General features: G+C 54.9%; 1 protein-coding gene across 6 annotated transcripts in view; it reads right to left on the bottom strand.

Annotated features, from left to right (window-relative positions):
• Window positions 1-764: 764 nt before the first annotated feature.
• Window positions 765-24290, bottom strand: part of SEMA4A (semaphorin 4A) — a 29255-nt gene continuing 5729 nt past the window's right edge. For 3 of the 6 annotated variants that reach the window (XM_055139858.1, XM_055139859.1, XM_004619309.2), the window contains 14 exons: window positions 23022-23189; window positions 20658-20818; window positions 19611-19673; window positions 19164-19262; window positions 18854-18959; window positions 17945-18061; window positions 17447-17571; window positions 17102-17274; window positions 15289-15439; window positions 5533-5713; window positions 3872-3990; window positions 3644-3801; window positions 3052-3152; window positions 765-2728 (listed from right to left, as the gene is read on the bottom strand). In XM_055139858.1, the coding sequence (XP_054995833.1) occupies window positions 2136-2728; window positions 3052-3152; window positions 3644-3801; window positions 3872-3990; window positions 5533-5713; window positions 15289-15439; window positions 17102-17274; window positions 17447-17571; window positions 17945-18061; window positions 18854-18959; window positions 19164-19262; window positions 19611-19673; window positions 20658-20818; window positions 23022-23160 (2286 nt within the window). In that variant the 5' untranslated portion in view covers window positions 23161-23189 and the 3' untranslated portion in view covers window positions 765-2135. Of the gene's footprint in view, window positions 2729-3051; window positions 3153-3643; window positions 3802-3871; window positions 3991-5532; window positions 5714-15288; window positions 15440-17101; window positions 17275-17446; window positions 17572-17944; window positions 18062-18853; window positions 18960-19163; window positions 19263-19610; window positions 19674-20657; window positions 20819-23021; window positions 23190-23777; window positions 23800-24290 lie in introns of those variants that run through there. The other 3 variants (XM_055139862.1, XM_055139861.1, XM_055139860.1) reach the window with 3 other exon arrangements.

The raw sequence follows: 24290 nt of genomic DNA on the forward strand, positions 1-24290 counted from the left end.
CTTAAGGGCAGAGGAGGATCTGTTTAGTATGAGGCGCTTTTTACCACATTCCAAGGAAGTTATTTGAATTTAAGAGGAAGCCACCATACAAGGGTGGTGAGGAGTCAGATGGTCATGGGGTGGGAAGGTGGCCTACAGTTAAGGTGTCAGTCTGAAACTCAGACTTATGGGTAAGTTTAGGGAGTGGCGCACCTGAGCACAGGGGTTGGTGGTGGGGAGCCAAACCCCAAGAGTTTAAAAGGTCTAACCTGGCTCTGTGCTCAGGGATTGCTCCGGGCAGGCCTCAGGATATTGGGGAGCAGCTGGAGGCTGAAGTGGGGCTCACAGATGAGGGAGTGGCTAGAGGGCCCACACAAGAACCACCTGGTAGGGCTAGTGCATGGATCAGACTTAGCTGGCAAATGGACAGAGACCCTCGGGGCAAGAGGGAGGGGAAAGGTGGCAGGGGATGTGACAGATACTGCATATCTGTGTAAAAATCCCATCCAAGAGGGCTGCAGTGGGCAAGGGACAGAACTGAACTCAAAGAAGGGCTGGGAAGTCAGAGGCATTGTGGGGAGTTGTGGCTTGGCCTGCAGGCCCACACTGAAGCTGACCAGTACCCGTGTGCCCCCAAAGGCCAGGTTTGAGGGACACACTAGCAGTTTGCCCTTTCTAGAGGTCTGAAAAGAGCCAGAGCTAGTGCTAGGGTCAGGTCCCCACCCCTACAGCTGTTCCCCGAACCCCACTACCCTCTGCGAGCAGACTCTGTAGCACACCAGTCATTAATTTTGTCTTTTTAATAAAAAATAAACTGTCTGGGGTCAGAGTGATAGTACAGTGGGTAGGGTGCTTGCCTTGCATGCAGCCAACCCGGGTTTGATCCCCGGCATCCCATATGGTCCCTCGAGCCTGCCAGGAGTGATCCCTGAGTGCAGAGCCAGGAGTAACCGCTGAGCACCACCAGGTGTGGCCCAAAAGACTAAAACAACAACAACAACCCCCTCCCCCCAAAAAAACCCGAGTAAAATGTCTGGGGCCAGAGCAATAGTACAGCAAGTGGGGCACCTGCCTTGCATGCGGCCGACCCGGTTTCAATCCCTGGAACCCCATATGGTACCCGAGCCCTGCCAGGAGTGATCCCTGAGCACAGAGCCAGGAGTAAGCCCTGAGCACCAACTGGGTGTGGCCCCCTCTAAAAAAAATTTTAAAATAAACAGTGCCAAGCAGTTTTCTGAATCTTAGAACCAAAGGGGGGTGGCGTGAGAGGTGGTGAGGTGAATCGGGTGAAAAGGAAGGGACCAGGCTCAGAGAAACCCATCAGGTGTCCTGCCACGTAGACAGGAGAGAGCATCTTATTCCAGGGCGGGCCTGAAGCACAGGGAAGGTGCCGACTTCAGGAAAGAGCTCAGAAGCTCTGAGGACCTGGACCCTCACTGCAGCCTGGGAATGCTACCATCAAGGTGGCCGCCGGCCCCAGTGGCCCCGGGAGCAGCTGTTTCTTTCTTTGTGCATGTGGGCGGGTGGGTGGGTGGGTGTGGAGGGTCACACCCAGCAGTGCTTAGGGCTTACTCCAGGCTCTGCACTCAGGGATCACTCCTGGAGTGCTGGGGGACTCTGTGTTTTGCCAGGAATCAGACCTGGGTCAGGCAGGTGCAAGTCAAGCATCTTAACCCCTGTTTTGTCTTTCTGGCCCTACAGATTTTGCCAGTGTGTGTTTCTGGGGCCACTGCTGGTGCTCGGTGCTTCCTCCTGGCTTGCACTTGGAATCTCTCCTGAGGAGCACCACTAAATGGTGCCGGATATGAACGGGGCCAGTTGCCTGCGAGGCAAGTGCCTGCAGCCCTGGACCGCCTCCGGCGCTCTTCCGACAGTGATTCCGGAGCTGGCGTTCATCCCCGCAGGTCCTGGTGGAGATTTAGGATGGAGTAATCCGCCTCTGGAGGAAAGATGCGGCAGCGCCTGCAGAGGCCCAGGCCTGGCAGCTGCCCAGCCCAGCTGTTCCCGTGGCGGGCTGTGGCCCACCTGGGGGCATGCTCAGGAGCCCCAGCCAGAGTTCTCTCTGGGAGAAAGATGGTCCTTGTGCTGCTCCCACGGGCTCTGGCCGCTGCCCCAGCGCCCACGCCAGCCTGGGACGGCCCCGCCGCGCCTGCCATCTAGGCCACTTCCGCACCCAGGCGGTTGTTGTCTGCGTCCACGTCCCCGACCGAGGTCCTGTGTTCCTTGGGGCTCTGGAGGTGCTGCTCCCTGCTCAGAGGGGCCTTCTCTCCCGGCGGCGGTGTCCCACAGCCCTGGACCTTGCCCCGCGCTCGGAGGGCCCCCAAAGGGGTGGCCAGGAGGAGGATGAGGACTCCGGAGAGCACCAGGGCCAGGAGCACGGTGACTGTGAGGAAGTGGGGCCAGTAGGACCTCGGCGCAGCCAGGGAGGCCCCACCGCCTACCCTGGTCAGCGGGGCCTCCACACGCTCCCGGGGAATCCCGGCCAGCTCGGGGTCCAGAGCCAGAGACTGGTCCTGGCTGTCCACCCAGTAGGACACCACGGGGTAGGAGAAGTCATTCTCAGTGGCCCAGCACTGGTAGAGGCCTCCCAGCCCGGGCCGCAGCAGCAGCAAGAGGGAGCCATTGTAGACGGCGGACGAGGCCTCAGGGACCTGGCTGGGCCCGTGAGTCCAGCGGTATGAGGCCAGAGCCGAGACATGGGGACAGGGGAGCTCCAGGAGGGAGTTGGGGGCGGCCAGAACTTCTTTAACTGCAGGGAAGCAAAAGAGTAATGAGCTGAAGCAGGGGAAATGTCTCCAGTCTCTCTGAACTTGACTTGTGATTCCTCTCCCACACTCACCTCCGAGCCCTTCCCCAGACCCACCTCGCCCAACTCTGACGTTCCCATTAAGGCGAAGGTCACCCCAATCCCAAATCTCTGCAATGGTTCCTCCCCCTCCACGCTGTACCCCAAACCCCAACACCCCATGCTCAGTCTCAAGCTGGGGGGAGGAAATCAAGAGACTATCGCCTGCTCCTGTTAGTGAGTCCTCCTGCGTCTCTGCACACCCCCCACCCCGGTTCCACACTCACTGATTTGGGGGAGTCTCGGAGGGGGCCGGCTCCTGCCCCTAGGACCACTGGCGCATGCCCAGTCAGGGTTCCCATGCTCCATATCCTGCTTCCAGGAAGTCCTGAGAAGGCGGGAAAAGGAGAAGCTCTAATACAGAGGAGGGGCAGGGGGGGCAGGGGTGAGCCTGAGAGATAGGGCCGGAGAGATAGGACAGGACAATGGGCAGCGTGTGGACGTCTTAACTGTGACCACGCCTCAAATCCCAGGTACTGTATACGGTCCCACCGAGCACTGCTAGCTATGAGCACTCCTGTCACACAGTCAGGCATAGTCCCTGAGCACAGAGCCAGGAGTAACCCCTGAGCACCTTCAGGGGGTGGCCCCAAAGCTAAATATAAAAACAAAACAGAAACAAAAACAGAGAGTGCAGGGTGGCAGGCTGGAGCCGGTTCATTGAGGTCCAGCACTGCCTTACCTGTGTGAGGCCCTGGGTTCGATCCCCAGCATGATAAACAAACAACCCCCTCCCCCCCCCCCCGCCCCAGAAGCCCACTGCGGGCCAGCAGAGGTTCAGGAGCGAGGCTGGGGAGAGCGTCGGAGACAGGCACTCACGGGATGGGGCTGGGCAGGAGGCTGCAGGTGCGGGCCTGTGGGTCCCAGGCACAGTGCGGGTCCCGGGCAAGGACGCAGTCCACACAGCTCTCGTAGATAGTACAGTTGGCCCGGGGAACCCTCCAGATGCCTCCGGAGAAGCCTGCAAACACGGCGCCCTATGAGGGAGACGCAAAGCTCAGCACCGCCAGCAGCGCCCAGGCCCCCCCACCCCGAGGACGGTCCTACCTGGGAGGGCGCCAGCTGCAGGTTGCGCACGGGCTCGGGCTCCGGGAAGAGCTGGATCTCCTCCACCAGGTGCGCACCGCCATCCCCGCTCACCACGGCCTTGTGCAGGGACCCGGTGGCTAGGGCAGAGAGCAGGCCTGGACTCCCTGCACCCATGTCCCCGCGCAGCCCCCAACTCCACTGGCCTCCCCTGCAGCGGGAAGGCTTTTATTTTAAATTAAAGAAAATATTTTTTGGCTTTTTGGGTCACACCCAGTGATACTCAGGGTGTCCTGGCCCTGCTCTAAGGAATCACTCCTGGCGGCCCTCGGGGGACCATATGGGATGCTGGGGATCGGACCCAGGTTGGCTGCATGCAAGGCAAATGCCCTATCCGATGTGCTATCTCATTCTGAACCCAGGAAAAGGCTCTTCTGTGGTTTCTTTTGGCAGTGCCAGTCCCGGTGTCAGGGCATCAGGCCCACAAAGCAAGTGCTCAACTGACTGACTGCTGAAGCCCCTCCACCTTCCAGGAAGCTCCTCTGAACTGTGCCAGGTACAAAGGCCTTGCAATTCATGGCCCTTCTAGCCTTCCTTTGCAAACTGCACGTTCTTGGGCACTGCTGAGAGATACTACAGCGAGTAAGGAGCCGGACTTGCATGCAGCTGACCCAGTTTGATCACAGCAACACATAGGGCCTAAGCGAAGAGCCAGGAGTTAGCCCTGAGCCTGCGCGCGCACACACGCACACACACACACACGCACACAAACACATACACACCCCTTTACATTTTGTTTTATTTTTTGTTTTGGACCACAAACAAAAACATCAACATCCATCCTTTAGGCCCAGAGCAATACTATAATGAGTAAGGTTCTTGTTTTACACATAACTGCACCAGGTTTCCACCATGTGTGGCCCCAACCAAAAAAGAATGAATGAATGAATGAATGAATGAATGTACTATCTTTTAAAGCTTTCCCAGTCCCTGACAACATATTTTAGTCATGAAGAACTAGCAGGGCATAGTAAAGAAATAAAAAGAATAACCCTGGTAGATTTGTTTAACTCAGGCTCAAGTATATCTGCCGCAGCGGCTCCACACCCCACCTGGACTCTTCCTACTCAGCTCTGGTCACTCCTGCTTCCCAGAAGCCTCGACACATCCCTGCAGCGGGATGCCCCCAACCCACCCCCCACCCTGACCCAGTGGGGGAGCTGAGGCGCCAGCATCAGCCCCTCCCTGCCTGGTGCCAGGCTTCCTGCCCTCTCTGTGCCTGCTGTCAGTGCCCCTCTGCCCACTCCAGCTGGTCCTTGCTGGAGTCCTTGAGTCCAGTAGGGGGCCAGCAGGAGGGCACTTGCTTTGCACGTGTGACACCCTGGATCCACCCCCAACAGCAAAAATAATCACAGCAACACAGCAATGCTGGCACTGCCTTTCTGGGTGCCCTTCACAGGCCAACGTGCTGCAGGAGAGCTCTGTGCCCAGGCTGCCACTCGCCCCTCACAAGGCGCCCTGCCCCTTTGTGATAAACAGCTCTCCCTGAGGCACCAGGAGGCTCCTGCACGCACACACACACCCGCAGGCACACAGCAGGGGGGCCAGGGAAATGTCTGGCTACTGGCTCAAGCCCACCCCCACCAGCTGACTCCCTGCCCCAGGCTGCTGCCTTCACTCACCTGTGCCCAGGTACAGGACCAGGTGGCTGTGCCCCTCGGTGCCCAGCGCCTTCTCCACAGCCAGCTGCGTGTACTCCACACCTGCCTTGAACAGCAGGGGGCGCCCCACCACCTTCTGGTCCATCAGGAAATGGTTCTTCATGAAGGTCAAGGCTTTATCAGAGAAAGGGCCTGCTGAACACTGGGAGTGGGGGAGGCAGGTGGTCAGCATCTCCTCTCCGACTCCCCCTTCTCCCGTCCGCACGCTGAGTCCCCAGCACCACATGCCAGACAGGCCCTGTGCCCCCCTGGAGCTGCCTAGTTCTCAACCCCAGCCCGTGTGTGTCATAAATTTAAAAGAAATTTTAGCTTGCTCTTCAAGTCCATTTTCTCCCTTGAACGTGTGTCTCACTTGCTCATCTGTTTCCTCGCATGTTTGCTCTTTCAAGTTCAAGCTCTCCTGAGCGGCTATTCCTGTCCTCTGCCCGGCACACCCCCACCCCCCGCCCTGGCACGACATCCTTCTAAGTAAGTTTCATCCAGTAAAAACTATCTTGCGGGGCTGGAGCAATAGCACAACGAGTAGGGTGTTTGCCTTACACACAGCAGACCCAGTTTTTTTTTTTTCCTTAGGTCACACACAGCAATGCAGAGGGGTTACTCTTGGTTCTGCACTCAGGCATTACTCCTGGCAGTGCTCGGGGGACTATATGGGTTGCTGGGAATCGAACCTGGGTTGGCCGTGTGCAAGGCAAACGCCCTACCCACTATGCTATCGCTCCAGCCCCCGACCCGCGTTTGATTCCCAGCATCACGTATGGTCCTCCAAGCACCACCAGGAGTAATTCCTGAGTGCAGAGCCAGTGTGACCCAAAAAGAGAAAAAATAAATAAATAAAATAAAACCCCCAAATAAACAAAAAACTATCTTGCTTTGAGGCCAGAGAGATAGTACAACAGGTAAGGTGGTTGCCTTGCACAAGGCCCATCCTGGATCCAGCTCTGGCCTCCCATGTAACATAGAAGCCAACCAATCTTTTTTTTTTTTTTTCTTTTTGGGTCACACCCAGCGATGCTCAGGGGTTACTCCTGGCTTTGCACTCAGGAATTGCTCCTGGCAGTGCTTGGGGGACCATATGGGATGCTGGGGATTGAACCCGGGTCGGCCGCGTGCAAAGCAAACGCCCTACCCGCTGTGCTATCGCTCCGGCCCCGAAGCCAACCAATCTTGACTAACAGAACATTAACACAGAAGATTTAACTTGCAACAATAGCTTAGGAAACCCTCAAAGACTTCATGTGCGCATGGGGAGATACAACAACTTTCACAAATTTTCTTCTACAGAAATATTTTGTAATCATCCTGTTAACCAGTTAGTGGTAATAAGCAACACAAAAAAATTATTGTGGGCCTGCTATGGGGACAGGCTTGGGGGAAACTGGGAAAATGGAGACAACGGTGGAGGAAGGTGATAATGGTGGTGGGATTGGTATTGGGATATGGATGCCTGTAACAAATCACCATGAGCAACTTTGTAAACCATGGTGTCTAAATAAGATCAGGAAAATTTAATAATAATTTAAAAAAATATCTCTGCATCCCATATGGTCTCTGAGCCCACCAGGAGTGATTCCTGTGTGCAGAGCCAGGAGTAAACCCTGAGCACCACTGAGTGTGGCCCCAAAACCAAACCAACAAACAAAAAAGTCCTTATCTTACTTCAAAAAGAAATCAAGTGGGGGGGCTGTGGGGGGGCTGGAGTGACAGCACAGCAGATAGGGCGTTTTCCTGGCACACAGCCGACCCGGGTTTGATTCCCAGCACCCCATATGGTCCCCCAAGCACCACCAGGAGTAATTCCTGAGTGCAGAGCCAGGAGTAACCCCTGTGCATCGCCAGGTATGACCCAAAAAGAAAAAAAAAAAAATCAGCCTGGAGTGAGCAAATAAACAAATGCTCCCCCAATGGCAGAGGCTGCTTCCACACCCTCCCAGTGTCCCCCAGGGGTGAAGCTTCATTGTGAGAACCAGTGACTGGAGAGAACGCGTCTCATCACGGCACAGCAGGAACTCGAGGCACGACTTCGGGAGACGCCCCTCTCCGTTCTGGGCACACATGCAATGAGGGGGCTGCACCGGCTGTTGCCTCACAGCCCTGCCAACACCGGCACCCAGCCCTGGCCTCTGGTCACGTTCTTGTCCCCCTCCTGTCTTGCGGCCAGCCCCAACTGTCACCAACCAGCTGTGTCCCCCGGACAAGGGGCTTCACCTCAGAGCTGTAATCTCCTCACCGGCAGAGCAACAGCTGTCTCTCCTGCGCTGCCAGAAGGAGCTCACTCCGGCTTCCTCCCAAAGTGACGGGGGGAGGAGATTCACACAGCCCGCAGTGCTCAGGGGCTACTCCCAGCTCACTGCTCAGGGTCTTTCCGGGCAGGGGACCATGTGGTGCGGGGGATGAAATCCTGGCTGACCACATGCAAAGCCTGTGCTCAGCCTTTAGAGCTTACTCCGACCCCCAAAGGAATTTTTTTTTCTTTTTTGAGTTTTTGGGCTATACACAGCTGTGCTCAGGGCTTACTCCTGGCATCCTGGCATTGCACTCAGGAATCACTCCTGGTGGGACTCAGGGAGTCCTATGGGGTACCAGGATCCATCCCAGGTTGGCCGTAAGGCAAGGCATTTAACCCTTTTACCATATTTCTCCTGAGTCTGCCAAAAATGATCCCTGAGCACAGAGCCAGGAGTAACCCCTGAGCACTGCTGGGTGTGGCTTCAAATCAAAAATAAACAAATAAACAAAAGGGTTTTTTTTTGGTTTTTTTTTTGCCATTCCCTGTAGTGCCAGGGATTTAGATGTACCATGGGCCAGCCACCTTCAAAGCATCCGCCCTTTGTCTGGACCATCTCTCCAGCCCCTTCGTTTGGATTCTGAGCCACACGCAGTAGTGCTTGGTGGCTACTTCCTGTTATGTGCTCAGGACTCACTCCCAGAGGTGCTTAGGAGAACCAGCTGGTGTCAGGCCCTGAACCCAGGCCTCATGCATATAAAGTACATGCTCACAAGACTGGGCACCTGCTTTCCTGGCAGGAGGCCTGGGTTCAATTGCCGGTACCACATGGTCCCTTGAGCACCTCTAGGGGCAAGTGCCAAGCCAAGAGTAGCCCCTGAGCACTGGGCAGGTGTGGCCTGCAAGCTGAAAAAAATAAAAGGAAAAAAAATGTTGTGGTTGAGAATGCAGAGGTGAGGACACCTGCCCTGCAAACATAAGGCCATGAATTCAAATCCTGTGTCCCACCTGCAACCAGCACAATCCCCACAAAGCTTGAACCTATGAGCGTCTCGGACCCATGACAGCTGCTCGGTCACCTGCTGATGGGAACTTATATGAATCTGTTTCTATATATACTGCAAATAATGGTGCAGCAAACAATTGGGGTGCATATATTTTTCTGAAAACGTGCTTTAGGGGCTACAGAAAGCTCCCCAGGTTGAGCACATGCTTTACATGCTTTTTTTTTTTTTTTGTCTTTGGGCCACACCCGGTGATGCTCAGGGGTTAATCCTGGCTCTATACTCAGGAATTACTCCTGGTGGTGCTTGGGGGACCATATGGGATTCCAGGAATTGAGCTAGGCTCAGTTGTGGGCATGGCACTTGCCTTGTATAGCACATGGCACAGCTGTGTATAGCATGAGGCTTGGGTTCGATCCCTGACACCAGTTGGTTCTCCTAAGCACCTCTGGGAGTGAGTCCTGAGCACATTGCAGGGAGTAGCTACCAAGTACTACTGGGTGTGTTCAAAATCCAAACCAAGGGGCTGGAGAGATGATCCAGAAGAAAACATAGTTTCCTTGCAGGTGGCTGACCCCTGGTACATCTAAATCCTTGGTATACCAGAGGGTCCCCTGGGCCCTCCAGGTGTGATCCCTGAGCTCAGGACCAGGAGTAAGCCCCAAGCACTGCAGGGCATGGTCCAAAAGCCAAAATAGATAAATAAAATATGATTAATTCTTTTTGTTGTTGTTATTCTCTCCCTAACAATACAAGAGCCTCCGAACACTGTTGAAAATGGAGCCAGAAGTCTGCCAGATCTGACACAAATCAATCAAAAAAAAAAAAAGAAATAGTTCCTATTCTCCAATTTGGTTCAAAAGACGACTCCAGTATGAAAAAAAAATAAATAAAATCTTGCCAGTTGCAACAACACAGATGTGGGCCTTGGGGGCAATCTGCTCAGTGAAATAAATTACAAGAAGCAAGACAAACTCCATATGATTTCACTCACTTGTGAACTATAAAGAAACAAAGCTGACAACGCCCAAACCAAAGCATCCAGCCCTTAGATACTGACAACGGAATGTCGGCTACAAAGGAGGAGGGAGGCCGGAGGGCCACTGGTCGCAGGTAACTGAACATTTGGTGCCTCTGGTGTGATGGGCACAGCTGCAACGGTGAGATGCTGAAAAGCTGTACACCAGAAACCGAGGCAGCAGCATAAACCATTATTAGCTGGAAAAACCACAGGAAAGAGCAGTTGTTCCTTCCTGCAGAGAAAAGAGTGCACTGCCTGGAGGGGAGGCGAGGAGCCACATGAAACAGCCTCACCCACCCAAACCCACTTCCTCCTCTGGGAGTCTAGACCAACAGCTACAGAAATGCTCAAACTCCATCAGTGTTCATCAAGATCCAGACCGCAGGGCACAGGGAATGTGGCCCAGTGGTACAGTGCTTGCCTCACATGTGTGAGGCCCTGAGTTCACTCTCGGGCACCATAAAAAAGAGAAAGAAAGAAGTCTGGATACGACAAATCAGCTGCAAGAGGGAAAAAGATGGAAAGGGAACATAGAGACTGAAAAAGATAAAAGATGGGCTGGAGACTGTGGCTGGAGAGATAGCACAGTGGGTAGGGCGTTTGCCTAAGCACAAGGCCGACCTGGGTTCAATTCCCAGCATCCCATATGGTCCCCTGAGCACTGCCAGGAGTAATTCCTGAGTGCAGAGCCAGGAGTAACCTCTGAGCAATGCTGGGTATGACCAAAAGAGCAAAATAAATATAGATAGATAGAAGATAGATAGATATATGGACTGGAGCGATAGCACAGTGGGTAGGGTGAACCGTTTGCCTTGCACGCGGCCAACCCGGGTTCGATTGCTCTGTCCCTCTCGGAGAGCCTGGCAAGCTACCAAGAGTATCCCGCCCAAATGGCAGAGCCTGGCAAGCAACCCGTGGTGTATTCGATATGCCAAAAACAGTAACAACAAGTCTCACAATGGAGACGTTACTGGTGCCTGCTCAAGCAAATCAATGAACAATGGGATGACAATGCTACAGTGCATATAGATATATAAGTATACATTTATATATATGTGTATATATATGTATATATACATATATATAGAAAGAGAGAGAGAGTATGAGGTCACAGCAACAGTGGAGTTATTAGGGCACTTGCCTTTTACATGGCTAATCCAAGTTCAATCCACAGCATCCCATATGGTCCCCAAATACTGCCAGGAATGAGCCCTGAGCACCACTGGGTGTGACCCAAAAACAAAATCAAACAAAACAGTAAAACCGAGGAATGTCACTACTTGCAAAAAAAAAAAAATCTTTGAAGACATAAGTATAGGCCTTGAGATGAGATGAGATCATTCTGGGCTATGGGGACCTCCCATGCAGTGAGCTGGGTCCTTACAGGAGAATGGAGAGAGACAGACAGAGAAGGCAGACAGGCGGGAGTGCGCCAAGCAACAGCAGGCCTGCCAGCAGCTCGCCAGGCGAGGTGAGAGGCACGCAGCAGACTCTGCTCACAACCCACAGGCGAGCTAAGCGTGCTGGGTCCCAGCTCCCAGCTCCCAGGCCCGACCGCCACAAGGAAGCCCGCTCCTGGCTCTGAAATCACACGGGAAGCTAATGGAGATGAAAGGATAGGCTTGGACTCCGCTCCAAGATGATGCGGAGACTGGAGAGAGCGCAGGGCGGAACATATGCTCATGTTCGATTCAATGAAATAATGAGGGTGGTGGATGGGATAGAGATGAAACAGGTTAATTTTTTTTTTTTTTTTTTTGCATTTTGGGTCACACCCGGCGATGCTCAGGGGTCACTCCTGGCTCTGCACTCAGGAATTACTCCTGGACATGCTCAGGGGACCATATGGGATGCTGGGAATCGAATCGGGGTCAGCCACGTGCAAGGCGAACGCCCTACCCGCTGTGCTATCACTCCAGCCCCGAAACAGATTCTTTTGACCTTTCATTGTGTTTGTGTTTTGTTCTGTGCTCAGAGCTTATTCCTGGCTCTGAGTTCAGGGGTCACTCCTGGAGGTGCTCAGTGGACCATATGGGGTTCAGGTGATTGAATCTGGTTGGTCACATACTCGGTCTTTGAGTTGAAGCTGTTTGATAGATGTATGAAGGTCTATTATCTTGGTATTTGTAATTTTTATCTTTTAACTCTAGAATCTTTATTTTTTTGGTTTTTTTTTGGTAACACCCAGCAATGTACAGGGGCTACTCCTGACTCTGCACTCAGGAATCACTACTTGCGACACTCTGGGGACCATATGGGACGCTGGGGATTGAACCTGGGTTGGCCACACGTAAGACAAACACCCTATCCACTGTACTATCACTCTGGCCCCTCTATAGACTTTTTTTTTTGCTTTTTTGGGTCACACCCAGTGATGTTCAGGGTCACTCCTGGTTCTGCACTCAGGAATCACTCCTTGCGGTGCTCGGGAGACCATATGGGATGCTGGGAATTGAACCCAGGTTGGCCGCATGCAAGGCAAATGCCCTATCCGCTGTGTTATCCCTCTAGCCCCTCTATAGACTTTTTATAAAAGAAATATTCGAAGCTCAAGAGTCTACCAGAAAAACAAAACAAAATAAACAAAAAAGACTTTGATCAAAACTCAAAGAGACACCGCAGAATAACAGAACAAAAGCAAAGGCTTTAAAAGGAGGAAAGGAGTACAAAAGTGAACAGTTAAGGAAAACCTCATAGAACTGAAGAAACTAAGTTTCCAGTGTCTTATGTTGAGATAATTTATCTAACAGTTTCAGCAGAAAATTGAACAGTTTCAGCAGAGCACAACATCATGAAATTTCAGGGGGGAAAATCCCCAGACTCCACCTTCCAAGAAAAAAGGAACAAACAAACTACAGGATCCCAGTGAGAAAGAATAAGGTTTATTCAAAGAGTTTGGAATCAGAATAGCTTTGGGCTTCTCGACAGCAACACTGACATACAGAACAAGGTAGAGCAAAGTGGCTGGGCTGGAGAGACAGGCCAGCGGGGAAGGTGCTTGCCTTATGCGTGACCAGGGTTAGGTCACTGAGACCAATAGGGCCCTCTAAGCACTGCTGGGTGTGGCTCAAAGCCCCCCTAAAGAAGGAGGTGTCCAGGGAATAGGTTCGGAAGCTTGGAACACTTGCTTGTTTAAGTGTGCAGTAAAGCATTGGGTTCCCGGGTGCCACAGAGTGTGATGGGTACAGAGCCCGGCCAGCAGGGCTATGAGAGTGTAGGCACTCTGGTCCTGGGCCTTACAAGCTTCCTTTCTGTATTCTTTTTTTTTAAATGCCTTTTGGGTCACACCAGCGATGTTCAGGGGTTGCTCCTGGCTTTGCACTTAGGCGTTACTCCTGGCGGTGCTGGGGGGATGCTGGGGATTGAACATGGGTAACTGTATGCAGGGCCAACACCCTACCTGCTATCTGGCCCCACAAGTTTGCTCTTTTTGATTTTTGTTTTGTTTTTGTTTTGGGGCCACACCTAGCTGTGCTCAGGACTTTCTCCTGCCAGGGATCACTACTGGCAGTGCTTGGGGGACCATAAGGGATGTCGGAGATCTAACCCAGGTAGACCACATGCAAGGCAATGCCCTATCTGCTTTACTATCACACTGGCTCCTAAGTTTTGTAAGGGGTCACACATGACTATGCTCAGGGCCCCCTCCTGGCTCTGTGCTCAGGGATCATTCTTGACAGAGACCAGAGGACCTACGGTATACAAAGGATGAGCCCAAGTTGTCTGCACACAAGGCAAGCGCTGTAACCCTGTTCTCTCTGTTCTCTCCTTCCATCCATGCAGCAACCAGGCATGTTCCAGAACCACACAAATGAAGAGTGTGACTCTTGGCAATCACCATGACCCAACAGAGTGGGAACAATGCAGGCAAGGATGTGTGAGCAATGCTCTTCACAATCACACAGGAAAGAGAAGAGGAGAAGAAACCACAGCACACAGAAGTAAGAGCAATATATAGAGAGAGAAGGGGATGCCCCAAGTCACAAGGATGGGGAGTCCTGAATGACAGAAATCTGCACCACTGCAGATCTCAGGCCTGGGAGGGATTTCCAAGAATGAGAAACTACGAGAAAACCTCTGGGTCTATCAGGAAGTCTGAGATCACTGAACCCGAAATGGGAACTGAACAAAAAATGAGAACTTAGAGGGCTGGAGAGCCAGATCAGTGGGGAACACACTTACACACTTGCCTCACACACAGCAAAGCCTTGATTCATCCCTGGTACTGCACAGAAGCACTGCCAGGAATGATCCCTGAGCACAGAGCCAGGAGTAATCCCCAAACACTGCCAGGCGTCCCAGTCTCTCTCTCTCTCTCTCTCTCTCTCTCTCTCTCTCTCTCTCTCTCACACACACACACACACACACACACACACACACACACACAAAATCTGATTTAAATGTAAAGCAATGCTGGGGGATGTGCAGTAGCAGACCCTGGTCTGTACTGGCTGACTTCCCCACTCTACAGTCCTACTATGGTCCATTCCAAGCTACCTACATAATGTCACTGAACACAGATTTGGAAAGGGATGTCTCAAAACAGTTCCTGCTGTAGCCCAATCTGGCGGAATTGGTGGTAGAACAAAAACACAGTTACAGGGGCTAGAGCGATAGCACAGTGGGTAGGGCGTTTGCCTAAGCACAAGGCCGACCTGGGTTCAATTCCCAGCATCCCATATGGTCCCCTGAGCACCGCCAGGAGTAATTCCTGAATGCAGAGCCAGGAGTAACCCCTGTGCATCGCCAGGTGTGACCCAAAAAGCAAAAAAAAAAAAAAAAACAACATAGTCACAGGGGCTGGAGAGATAACACAAAGGTTAAGGCTCCTGCTAGCATGTAGCTGTGGGCACTGCAACTCTGGGGTGAATCCCAGCAACCCATAGGGTCCCCTGAGTCCCATCAGGAATGATTCCTGCGCACAGAGCCAAGAGAAAGCCCTGAGTATTGCCGGATGTGACCACAAAACCAAACACCAAAACCAAAAAACCCTACAACAACAAAGAAGAACACAGTTACATCCCCACCTTCCAGAATGGGAATTAGGGGCCAGAGAGAGTTTAAAGAGCTGGAGCTGACGCGATGCACACAGAGGGGCCAGCTCAGTCCCTGGCACCACCTGATCCCCAAACCCTAGCACTGCAGATTATGGTTCCGCACCAAAAAAAAAAAATAGGAATTCAATAGATACTACCAAAACAGGAACACAATAAAACAGGTATTTAGCAGACCCCTTGGTGAGGGGTGAGGGACACTCTATGTATGGGACAGAACTGGCCACTTGTGGCAGTGGGGCTGTGGAACCAGGAGGGTATCTGAGCAACAGATCAGGTACAGAAAGTCAGTGATCTCAGACTTTCTGATAGACCCAGGAGGGAGCACCATGATATTTATCAGTTATTCATCACCCAGAATAGCAGCTTCTGTCTCTGGGTTTGGACGCTGCTGAGAGGGCTGGTACTCACACTGCCAGGCCGGGGGCTGATGTCCGGGAACCCGTACGTGGTCCAGCGGGATGTCTCTTTGTTCAGCTCCTTGTACTTGCCCTCAAACACACTCTGGATGTCGCTAAGCGCGAAAGCACAGACAGCAGAGCTTCTGGTCCCGCCAACCTGCCTGGGGAGAGCCAGGGAGAAGGGGACATTGTGTGTGACTGCCCGCTGTCCCAGGAGGCCACCCTCTACCCTGTGTCCCCCAAACCCTCATCAGGGCTCTCAGGCCCCTCTCCCACCTGTCCTCCAACCCTGTAGCTATTATATGACCATGAGGGTTGGTGCACAGATCATGGCAGGGCTTTGGGTAAACCCTCCTTTGGCCCCACCCTAGTCCCAAGTTCTTAGGGTACAAGCAGAGCCCAACTTGGCTGAATTTGTTTCTTCTGGCTCCAACTGGCTGTTCGGTTTTTGTTTTTATTCTTTTTGTTTTTGAGCCACACTCAATGGAGCGCAGGGCTGAATCCTGGTGGGGTTCTGTGAACAATACTGGATGCCAGGGATCAAGCTCGGGCCTGCAGCATGCAAGGCAAATGCCCCACTCACTGTACTATGCTTGCCCCCAGCCACGGTCTGTAGAGATAACAGGTCTGTCTACTAGTTCTCTCTTTTTAGGGGGCCACACCCGGCTCTGGCTCTACACTCGGGGATCATTCCTGGCAGTGCTGGGGACACCATATGGGATCCTGGGGATTGAATCTGGGTTGGCCACATGTAAGGCAAGGGCAAGTCCCTCCCTTGTTCTCTCTGACCCGAGGCACACCTTGTCCTAAGCTCTGGAGGCTGTGGACACCAGCTCTTCCCTGACGCCCATCAGCAGGTGTATAAGTGGAGACAGACCAGATGGTGGACCCTCAAGCAAACTGTGAGTCTTCTGCAGCCTTCAAGCAGTTGCTTCCTTTCCAGCTCAGGCCACTGAATCTTTCCCTCCGCTCCGAGCTGAAGAATGACTGAGCCAGGAGCTCAACAGCCATAGGCGCTGCACTGACTCCACCCCTGGATTCTCTTACTTGCCTGCTATTCCCACTCCTCTGTTGAGTCCATTTCACATTATTCCTTTTACTTTTCTTTGTTTTAGAGTTATACCCAGCAGTGCTCAGTGTTACGGGATCACTCCTAGCGGTGTTTGGGGGAGTCATTGCGGTGCCAAGAATCAAACCTGGGTCCACTACAATCAAGTCAAGATTCTACTCTGTACTCTCTCTCCAGCTCCAGCTCTTCGTTTCACTTTCATATTTGGCTTTGGTAAGCTGCTTCCTATAGACTAATAAGAACCTCTCTGAGCATGATTTTTCACATTTACATAAGAGGCATGAGTCAAGTTCCTGAGAAGTGCTGATGAACAAGTGCCTTTTTTTTTTTTTTTGCCACACCCAGTGATGCTCAGGGCTTACTCCTGGCTCTGTGTTCAGGGATCACTCCTGGCAAGGCTCAAGTACCACCTGGGGTTTCCAGGATCAGCCCCAGGTAGACCACATGCAAAGCAAACACCCTGCCTGCTATACTATCAGGCCCCAAATGTCTTCTTTTTTTTTTTATGGGGGGGTTGCAGTGCTCAGGAGTCATTCCTGGTGGGTGCCTGGGATCAAATCCTGTGCCTTCTGCCTGTTTGCAGCGCATGCATTCAGCCTTTTGAGCCGACCCTTGCCCCACAACCATATTCTGATGAGAATGCAAAGTATGCACTCAATTAAGGTCAGTCTCTTGCCCTCTTGGCCAGTCAAAGCAGCCCAGCCTGGGCCGGGGATGCCCAGTTCCCCCCACCCCACGTTCTGCAGAAACTCACCACTGAGAGGTGAAGACGGCAAAGACCTGGGCCTCAGCGGAGGCGTCTGCGGAGAGCAGGACCGCGTGGCGAATGACATTGAAGGGCAGCTGTCCCGGCTGGGCGCAGAGCAGCTGGGCCTTCAGGAATGTGGTCCACTTCTTTTGCAGCAGCTTTTCACCGCCCACGTCATTCTAGGGGCACAGGCGGAGTTCAAGAGGGGACCCTCCGCCTCCCCACCTCCCGGCCCGCGAGTCCCCGCCCCCCTGCCCCGCTGCCATTGGGCCCTCGGCGCTCGGCCCGCCTCTACCGTCTCCCCATTGGCTCGTCTGAGGCCAGCTCCGCCCCCCCGCCCAGACCGCCCACCTTGCAGACTTGGGCCACGCGAGACGTGCGCAGCCTCTCGAAGAACTCGAACTCGCTGGCGGTCTCCTCGAAGAAGAAGTAAACGACATCTGTCCAAGGGACGGCGGCCACGAAGGAGGCGTCGGCTGCGGGGGTGGGGCGGACAAGCACAGGCACTGAGCCTGGGGGTGGCCTGGGACACCCCCATGCCTTGGGTTGCAGCTGAAGACCCCAGGAGGATGCCTGGAATCCCGCAGCTGGCCTAGGGGTGGCCTTGCGGCATGGGGAGGAGGATCCCAGCCAACTGGTTAACTTATTTACGTAAGCTGCAAGTTGCAAGAGAAGGGGATATTTGTCTTCTTCCCTGTTGTACCCCGGAACCTAAGGGTAATGCCTCGCACACAATACGCCCTCCACAAAAGGGAGCGGAAGGAATTAATAGCCGTTCAAGCGCCAGGTCTCCGGCGCCGGGCCAAGGGCTCAGCCCGAGAGGGGAGGGGGCAGTGTCTGGGCACTTACGCTGCAGCCAGCGGAGGAAATTGTCGGTCTTGAGGACAGGCTGGGGTCCCAGTGCGCGCATCAGGACGGGCTCACTGCCCAGGAAGTTATTCATGGTGCCAGAATAGAGCATCCCATCTAGGGCAGGGGAAAGGGGCGGCGTTCACAGCCGTTTCTCCCCTTTGTGAGTTCAGCGCCCTCCCCCCAAACCCAAGCCCAGCTACCATCCCCCACTGAGCATCCCTCCTAGGTCCTCCTGCCATTAGGGAGTGGTTAGCCCTGTGGTTTTCTGTAGCTTGAGCACTTTACCAGCTTCCTTTTTTTTTTTTTTTATTATTGTTGTTTTTGTTTTTTGCTTTTGGGCCACACCCAGTGGTGATCAGGGGTAACTTTTATCTCTGCACTCAGGAATCAATCCTGGCGAGCTTGGGAGACCATATGGGATGCTAGGGGTCAAACCCTGGTCGACTGTGTGCAAGGCAAGTGTCCTCCCTGCTGTACTATCATTCCAGCCCTTCTCTCACTTTTTTTTTAGTCCCCTCCTCCAGATACCCAGTTGAACCACTTGCCATGCAGTATTGTTCATCACCAAAGGTGATGGCGCCTCTGTTTCCGCACCTTGGGTCCTACTTTCCTGCATGAAACTTCTTTTCTCCCCATCTAGCTGTCTTTCCGTGTCCCACACAAAAGACTATCACCTCCGGGAAGCCAGGTACAATGTAACAGCTCATGTCAAAGGAAGGCAAGGCCCTCCAATTCTAGCAAGAGGCCTACTCGCTGGGTAAAGGGATTCCTGGCTGCGAGGCCTCTCCTGGGCCCGAGACCAGCCCTCCTGACTCTGTATGCCCCTCCACTCTCCATCTCCTGAGGCCCGGCCTCCCGTCTACCATGGGAGCCTGTACGTCACAGAGGCCAAGGCCTGATGCTCACCTGCCAGGACAGCTGTGTGCTTATGAGCGGGGTCAAAGGGGCTTTGACCTTTCCCCTCCATGACCCTGTTCTCCGAGATGGGCAGCAAGTTGGAATCTTGGAGTTCCTGGAGTGGGGGGGTAAGGGGTGGGGAAAAGGAGCTGAGGGGCCAAAACGGCAGTCTCACATCGGGAAAAATGCAGGGTGTGAGGGAGGAGGGAAATGGAAATCAGGGATGTCAGACGCCAAGGCCCGGTCTCTGGCAGGGTTTCCCAGGGTCCCAGAGTGGAGAAGGTGGGTAGGGCCTGGGAGGGGGAGCTAGGGAACTCACAATGAAGGTGCAGGAAGGGCTGAAGGCGAAGGTACCGCAGGCATAGAGATGGGTAGTGTTGAAGGAGACCAGGACTCGAAGGAAGTTGAAACACTGTGTCTGGGGACCAGAGAGACAGGACAGTGGGTAAGGCACGCAACTGACCTAGGTTCAGTCCCCAGCACCACATAGGGTCCCCTGAGCCCTGCCAGGAGTTTCCCTGAGCTCAGAGCCAGGAGTACCAACCCTGAGATGACCAGGTATGGCTAAAGAAGAAAGAAAGAAAAAAAAAAAGCATTTTTCGATTGGGGGTGGGAGTTAGAGTTCAAGCCTTCAGAGCACTGCCTGAGGGCCCCTCGATACCCGGACAGAGCTTAGCATCAGCCCACAGGCTAGTGCCTCTCCTGTCTCCCAGAGCAGCTCTGGGGGCCCCTGCACCCCCTGCCGAGCCCCCTCCCACCCACTCACCTCATTGCTCTTCTTCTTGAAGGCACATTCGCTCTTTTTCCTGTCACTGGCTGGCCAGGGTATCTGAAGCAGGAAGTGGGAAAGAGGAGATGAAATGCAATGGCGGGTCCTGAATTCCAGTTTTTTGGCGGGGGGGGGTTGGGGTGGGGGTGGTTATCACCTCCTTGGCTCAGGAGTGTAAGCCCCAGACCCCATGATGATTTATGGGATCAGATGGGTTACAGAGACATGGGTTAGGTATGACCACCTCTGACGCCTCCAACTCTGAACCACCTCAGGACTCAGGTTCGATCTCCGATGTCCCCAGCCCCCCACCTCAGGGTCCCCCGCGCCCAGCTGGGAGTGATTCCCGAATGCAGTACCAGGAACAAGCCCCGAGCAATGCTGTATTGTGCATACACCCACCCACACACCCACATACACACCCACACACACACACACACCCCAATAAAAAACAAAACAAAATGAAATGTCCATTTCTGGCTCACACCTGCCTTTTTCCCTTCCCAGCCTGGGGATGGAACCCAGGGCCCCACACAGAAAAGACAGGAGCTCTGCCACGGAGCCACCTCCAGCTCCAGAATCTGACTTTTGAGTTGGGACCCCAGGCAAGCAGGTGGCCTGCAGAGAAATGCGCCCCCCATGATGAGCTCTTGGTCCCTGCTCCCCCATCCCCCCTTTCTGTCCTTCTCTGCCTTCCCCGGCTGTTCACACCCAGGTTCAGGGCTTTCTCCGAGTGGGCGGGGATCATATTATTGATACACTTTGAATCAGTGTTTCTCTCCACATCAGTGATGTGCCTCTCAGCCACTCAACAATGACTGTCATTCACCCAGCAGTGTGGGAGGCATGGTGAGGCCACTCTGGCATTTCTCGTCTGTTACTGGACCAGATACATAAATAAGACAGGAACTGCTGATTATTGCCAATTATAAATAACACCAATTGCTCAGCTATTCATCGCCCAGGCGGCCCAGACTGCAGGCCCGGGCCAGCTGCCGCCCCTCCTCACCCCCAGCACCTGCCCTTTGTCCCTGACCTCCTTACCATGCTCTTGAGCCTCGGCACCCCTGGATCCTGGATGTCCAAGGCCAGCACGGCCTCTCGCGCCCCCACATAGAGGGTGCCACCATCACTGCTCAAAAGCAGGGTGTCGAAATCCTGGAGGTCTTTCTGATGGAAGAGGCTGAGCCCCCTGCGTCCATCCCCTGCAGGTGAGTAACAGGAAGCTTGTGGGCAAAGTGGATCTTCTCCAAGTGTGACCAGAGTGGGTTTGGGGGAGTTGGCAGAGAGCACTCCCTGGGCGTTGGCAGCTGAACCACCAGCTCTTGGCGGTGGTTCCTGCCACTGCGCCTGCTGGCAGGCCCCCCAAGAACTGTGTGCGTTGCCCACAGTAGTGAGATGGGTGGGAGGTGGTAATAACAGCCTGGAGCTGGGGATGGGGGTCTGCACCCACAGACAGATGAAAGGGCAGGACCCCAAGTGAGCCCCACTAAAGGTGCTCCAGGCCTAGGGCTGCCTTTATGGGGCGGGGACAGGGGCTGATGGGCAGAAGGCTTTGGCAGCTATCGGCGGGCTCGGCACAGACCGGAAGCCATGGGGTCCCACTCACCAGCCCCACTTCCTTCCTCCTCTTACCGCAGGACGTGGCCACCCCCAGAGAGGAAAGTTCTGTGCAGAGCATCGTGGGCTGGCGTGTGAGCAGGTGTGGGGGCCGGGGGGTGGGCGCTGCAGGGGGGCCTGATCCTGTCTGGGACTCACGCTGGGGAAGGCATCCCTCAAACAGACGCACACTCTGGGGGAGCTGGACACACGGACTCTTTCCTTTTAGGGGTCGGGACGGAGGGAGGAGCTGGGGAAGTGGATGCCCTGTGGTGTGCATGGGTAGGGGGGCTAAGTCTGGGCCCTGTTGGCACCCCCATGACAGGTGCTCGCGCTGCCCCACCAATGGGCATCACGCATTGCCTTGACCAGGTCAGCTGGAAAGGTGCCAAAGCTAAGCTCCTGCCTGGTGGGGCCAGAGCGATAGCACAGCGGGTCGGGCATTTGCCTTGCACGTGGCCGATCTAGGTTCGATCCCTGGCGTTCCATATGGTCCCCCAAGCACAGCCAGGAGTGATTCCTGAGTGCAGAGCCAGGAGCAACCCCTGAGCATCGCTGGGTGTGACCCAAAAAGGAAAACAACAACAACGCTCCTGCCCAGGTTCCCCTCTGCCTTGTCCCCAGGTGACAAGCCCTCAACCCTGAGGCTCCACCCTGGGCTGCTGTCCTGCACTAGGCGTTCCAGCTTGACCTCTGCCTGGCACCAGCCTGCTGTGGCCTCCAGCTCTGACCTTAGCTTTAGGAGCCCCGGGGGGAACTCACTTAGGGGCTTGGGGGCCCAGAGGTGACAGTGACATTTCAAGAGGAAATAAAAAATCACCGGGGGGGCTGGAGTGATAGCACAGTGGGTAGGGCATTTGCCTTGAACGCTGCCGACCCGGGTTTGATTCCCAGCATCCCATATGGTCCCCTGAGCCCCGCCAGGGGTAATTCCTGAGTGCAGAGCCAGGAGTGCCCCCTTTGCATCGCCGGGTGTGACCCAAAAAGCAAAAAAAAAAAAAAAAAATCACCAGGGGCCCGAGTGATAGTACAAATGGGTAGGGCTCTTGTCTTGCACGCAGCCAACCCAGGTTTGATCCTGGCACCACATATGGTCCCCAGAGCCCCTCTAGGAGTGATTCCTGAGCACAGAGTCAGGAGTCAGCACTGAGAACAGCCAGGTGTGGGCAACAAACCAAAATAGAAAAAAAGTCACCAAATTCAGAGTCCCGGGCCGGTGCTGGGGCAGCACCTCTCCTTTCCGCACCCTCATCCCTGCTCTCCAACCCTGCACCTCACCCCACAAACCCTCACTCCTGCCCTTCACCCCGCACACCCTCACCCCTGCGCTTCACCCTACACACTCTTACTCCCTACATTTCACCATGCACACCCTCACCCTTGTGCTTCACCCAACACACCCTCACCCCTGTGCTTCACCCCTCACGCCTTCATGCTGTAACTCTCTGCCGCCACCTGCTCTTTCTCCCCTTTGTCTCCCTGCCTACCTCCCCCTCTTCCCTTCTCCTGTCTCCCTCTTCTCTCTCTCTCTGTCTCTCTGTACCTGTCTCTCTTTCCCTCTCTTTTCCCCTCCCTCCTCTCTTTCTCTCTCTCTGTCTCTCTACCTTTCTCTCGCTCTCTTTCTCTCTCCCTCTCCCTCTCCCCCCCCGCCTCTGTCTCTCCCTCTCTCTCCCCCCCTTCTCAGTCCAGTTGCCCCCTGTCTCTCTGGCCATCTCCTTTTCATCCTGCCCCTCTCCCTTCACTTCCTGTCTCCTTCTTCCACCCACCGCCAGCTCAGTGCCCACGGCCACCTGCCCAGCATTCTCTTACCTGCGTGGAACTTGACCCTGGGCACAGGTCCCTGTGCCCCGTCCCCTGCCGTGGTTGGCGGGAGCAGCTGCAGGAGCAGCTGGAAGAGGAAAAGGCCCAGGAGGCTGCAGGGGTCGAGGCCCAGGGCAGGGAGGGCCATGCTCAGCGGGCAGCCGTCAGCAGCTGGCACTGGGGAAACAGGGGAAGGCTGGGGTGAGCAAGTCCTCACCACATCCCCCTCGGGGACCAATGGGCGAGCCCCGGGCGGCAGAAGTGTGAAGGCGAGTGCCGAGGAGGGGCGGGGGGGTCCCAGTTCCTCTTAGGACCAGCCTCTCCTTTCCATCACGGCTCAGGCTGACCTCGCACTCCCCTCCTGCCCTGCCTTCCGGGATCGTCTCAGGAAGCTTCCCAGCTGCCTGCTGGCGGCCTCCTCCGGGAGTCCAGAGTCCAGCACATTGCTGGGTCCCGGCAGGGCCAGCTCCCTGCCCTCCAACACAGCCTCTCCAGCCCGACGCGCCCGTCACGGCACCTCTGTGACTCTCTGGGCCTCACACCCGCCCTGCCCTCCCCTGACCCATGCCGCCCGCCAGGCCTGGCCAGCCCGTCCAGCCTCTCCCCGGGGCCAGCGGGGAGCAGGGCCTGAGTTGCTTAGGCCAGGGCAGAGTGTGCCCACCTGCCTCCCAGCAGTTCCCTCGACATCCGCCCCTGACCCACCTCCCCGTCCCTCTACACAGCACCTGCAGCACCTCCGACCCCAGAGTGACCAATCTCACCTACCCTCGAGCCAGCCACAGTTGGAAAGGCGGCTTCCGGGGTGCAGGTGCCATCCGAGAGGAAGAAAGGGGGGTCTCAGACCCCAGGGGCAAGGGCCAGCAGGGAGCAGCAGGGGCGGGAGGCTCGGCCCGCCGGGGCCCGGTGTGCGGCCCTCCGGGTACCCATAGTGCCAACGCAGCCCAGCGCGGCTGGGAAACCTGCTCTTCCACCTATCCAGTTGTGACAGATCCCGCTGGGGCGGAAGCCGGCGGCCCGGGAGGGGAACAGACACGCCTCTCTCACTCCTCCCCTCACTCCTTCCAGGGAGACCATGGAGAAGGTCACTTCAACCCTGGCCTTGTCGGTCAGGTCCCATTGAACCAGCACAATGGCTGGACTCTGCCCCCACTCAGGCTTCCCGAGAGCTGTGGCACCTCTGACACCGGCTGGGGGGGCCTCTTTCCATGGAGCCCACCTACCCCTAGCACAGCCTCCTCAGGGCCCTCCCGGTGGCCGGTAACCTTCACACCGCCCACT

The sequence above is a fragment of the Sorex araneus genome, chromosome 5, assembly GCF_027595985.1.
Source record: "Sorex araneus isolate mSorAra2 chromosome 5, mSorAra2.pri, whole genome shotgun sequence".
Taxonomy (NCBI): domain Eukaryota; kingdom Metazoa; phylum Chordata; class Mammalia; order Eulipotyphla; family Soricidae; genus Sorex; species Sorex araneus.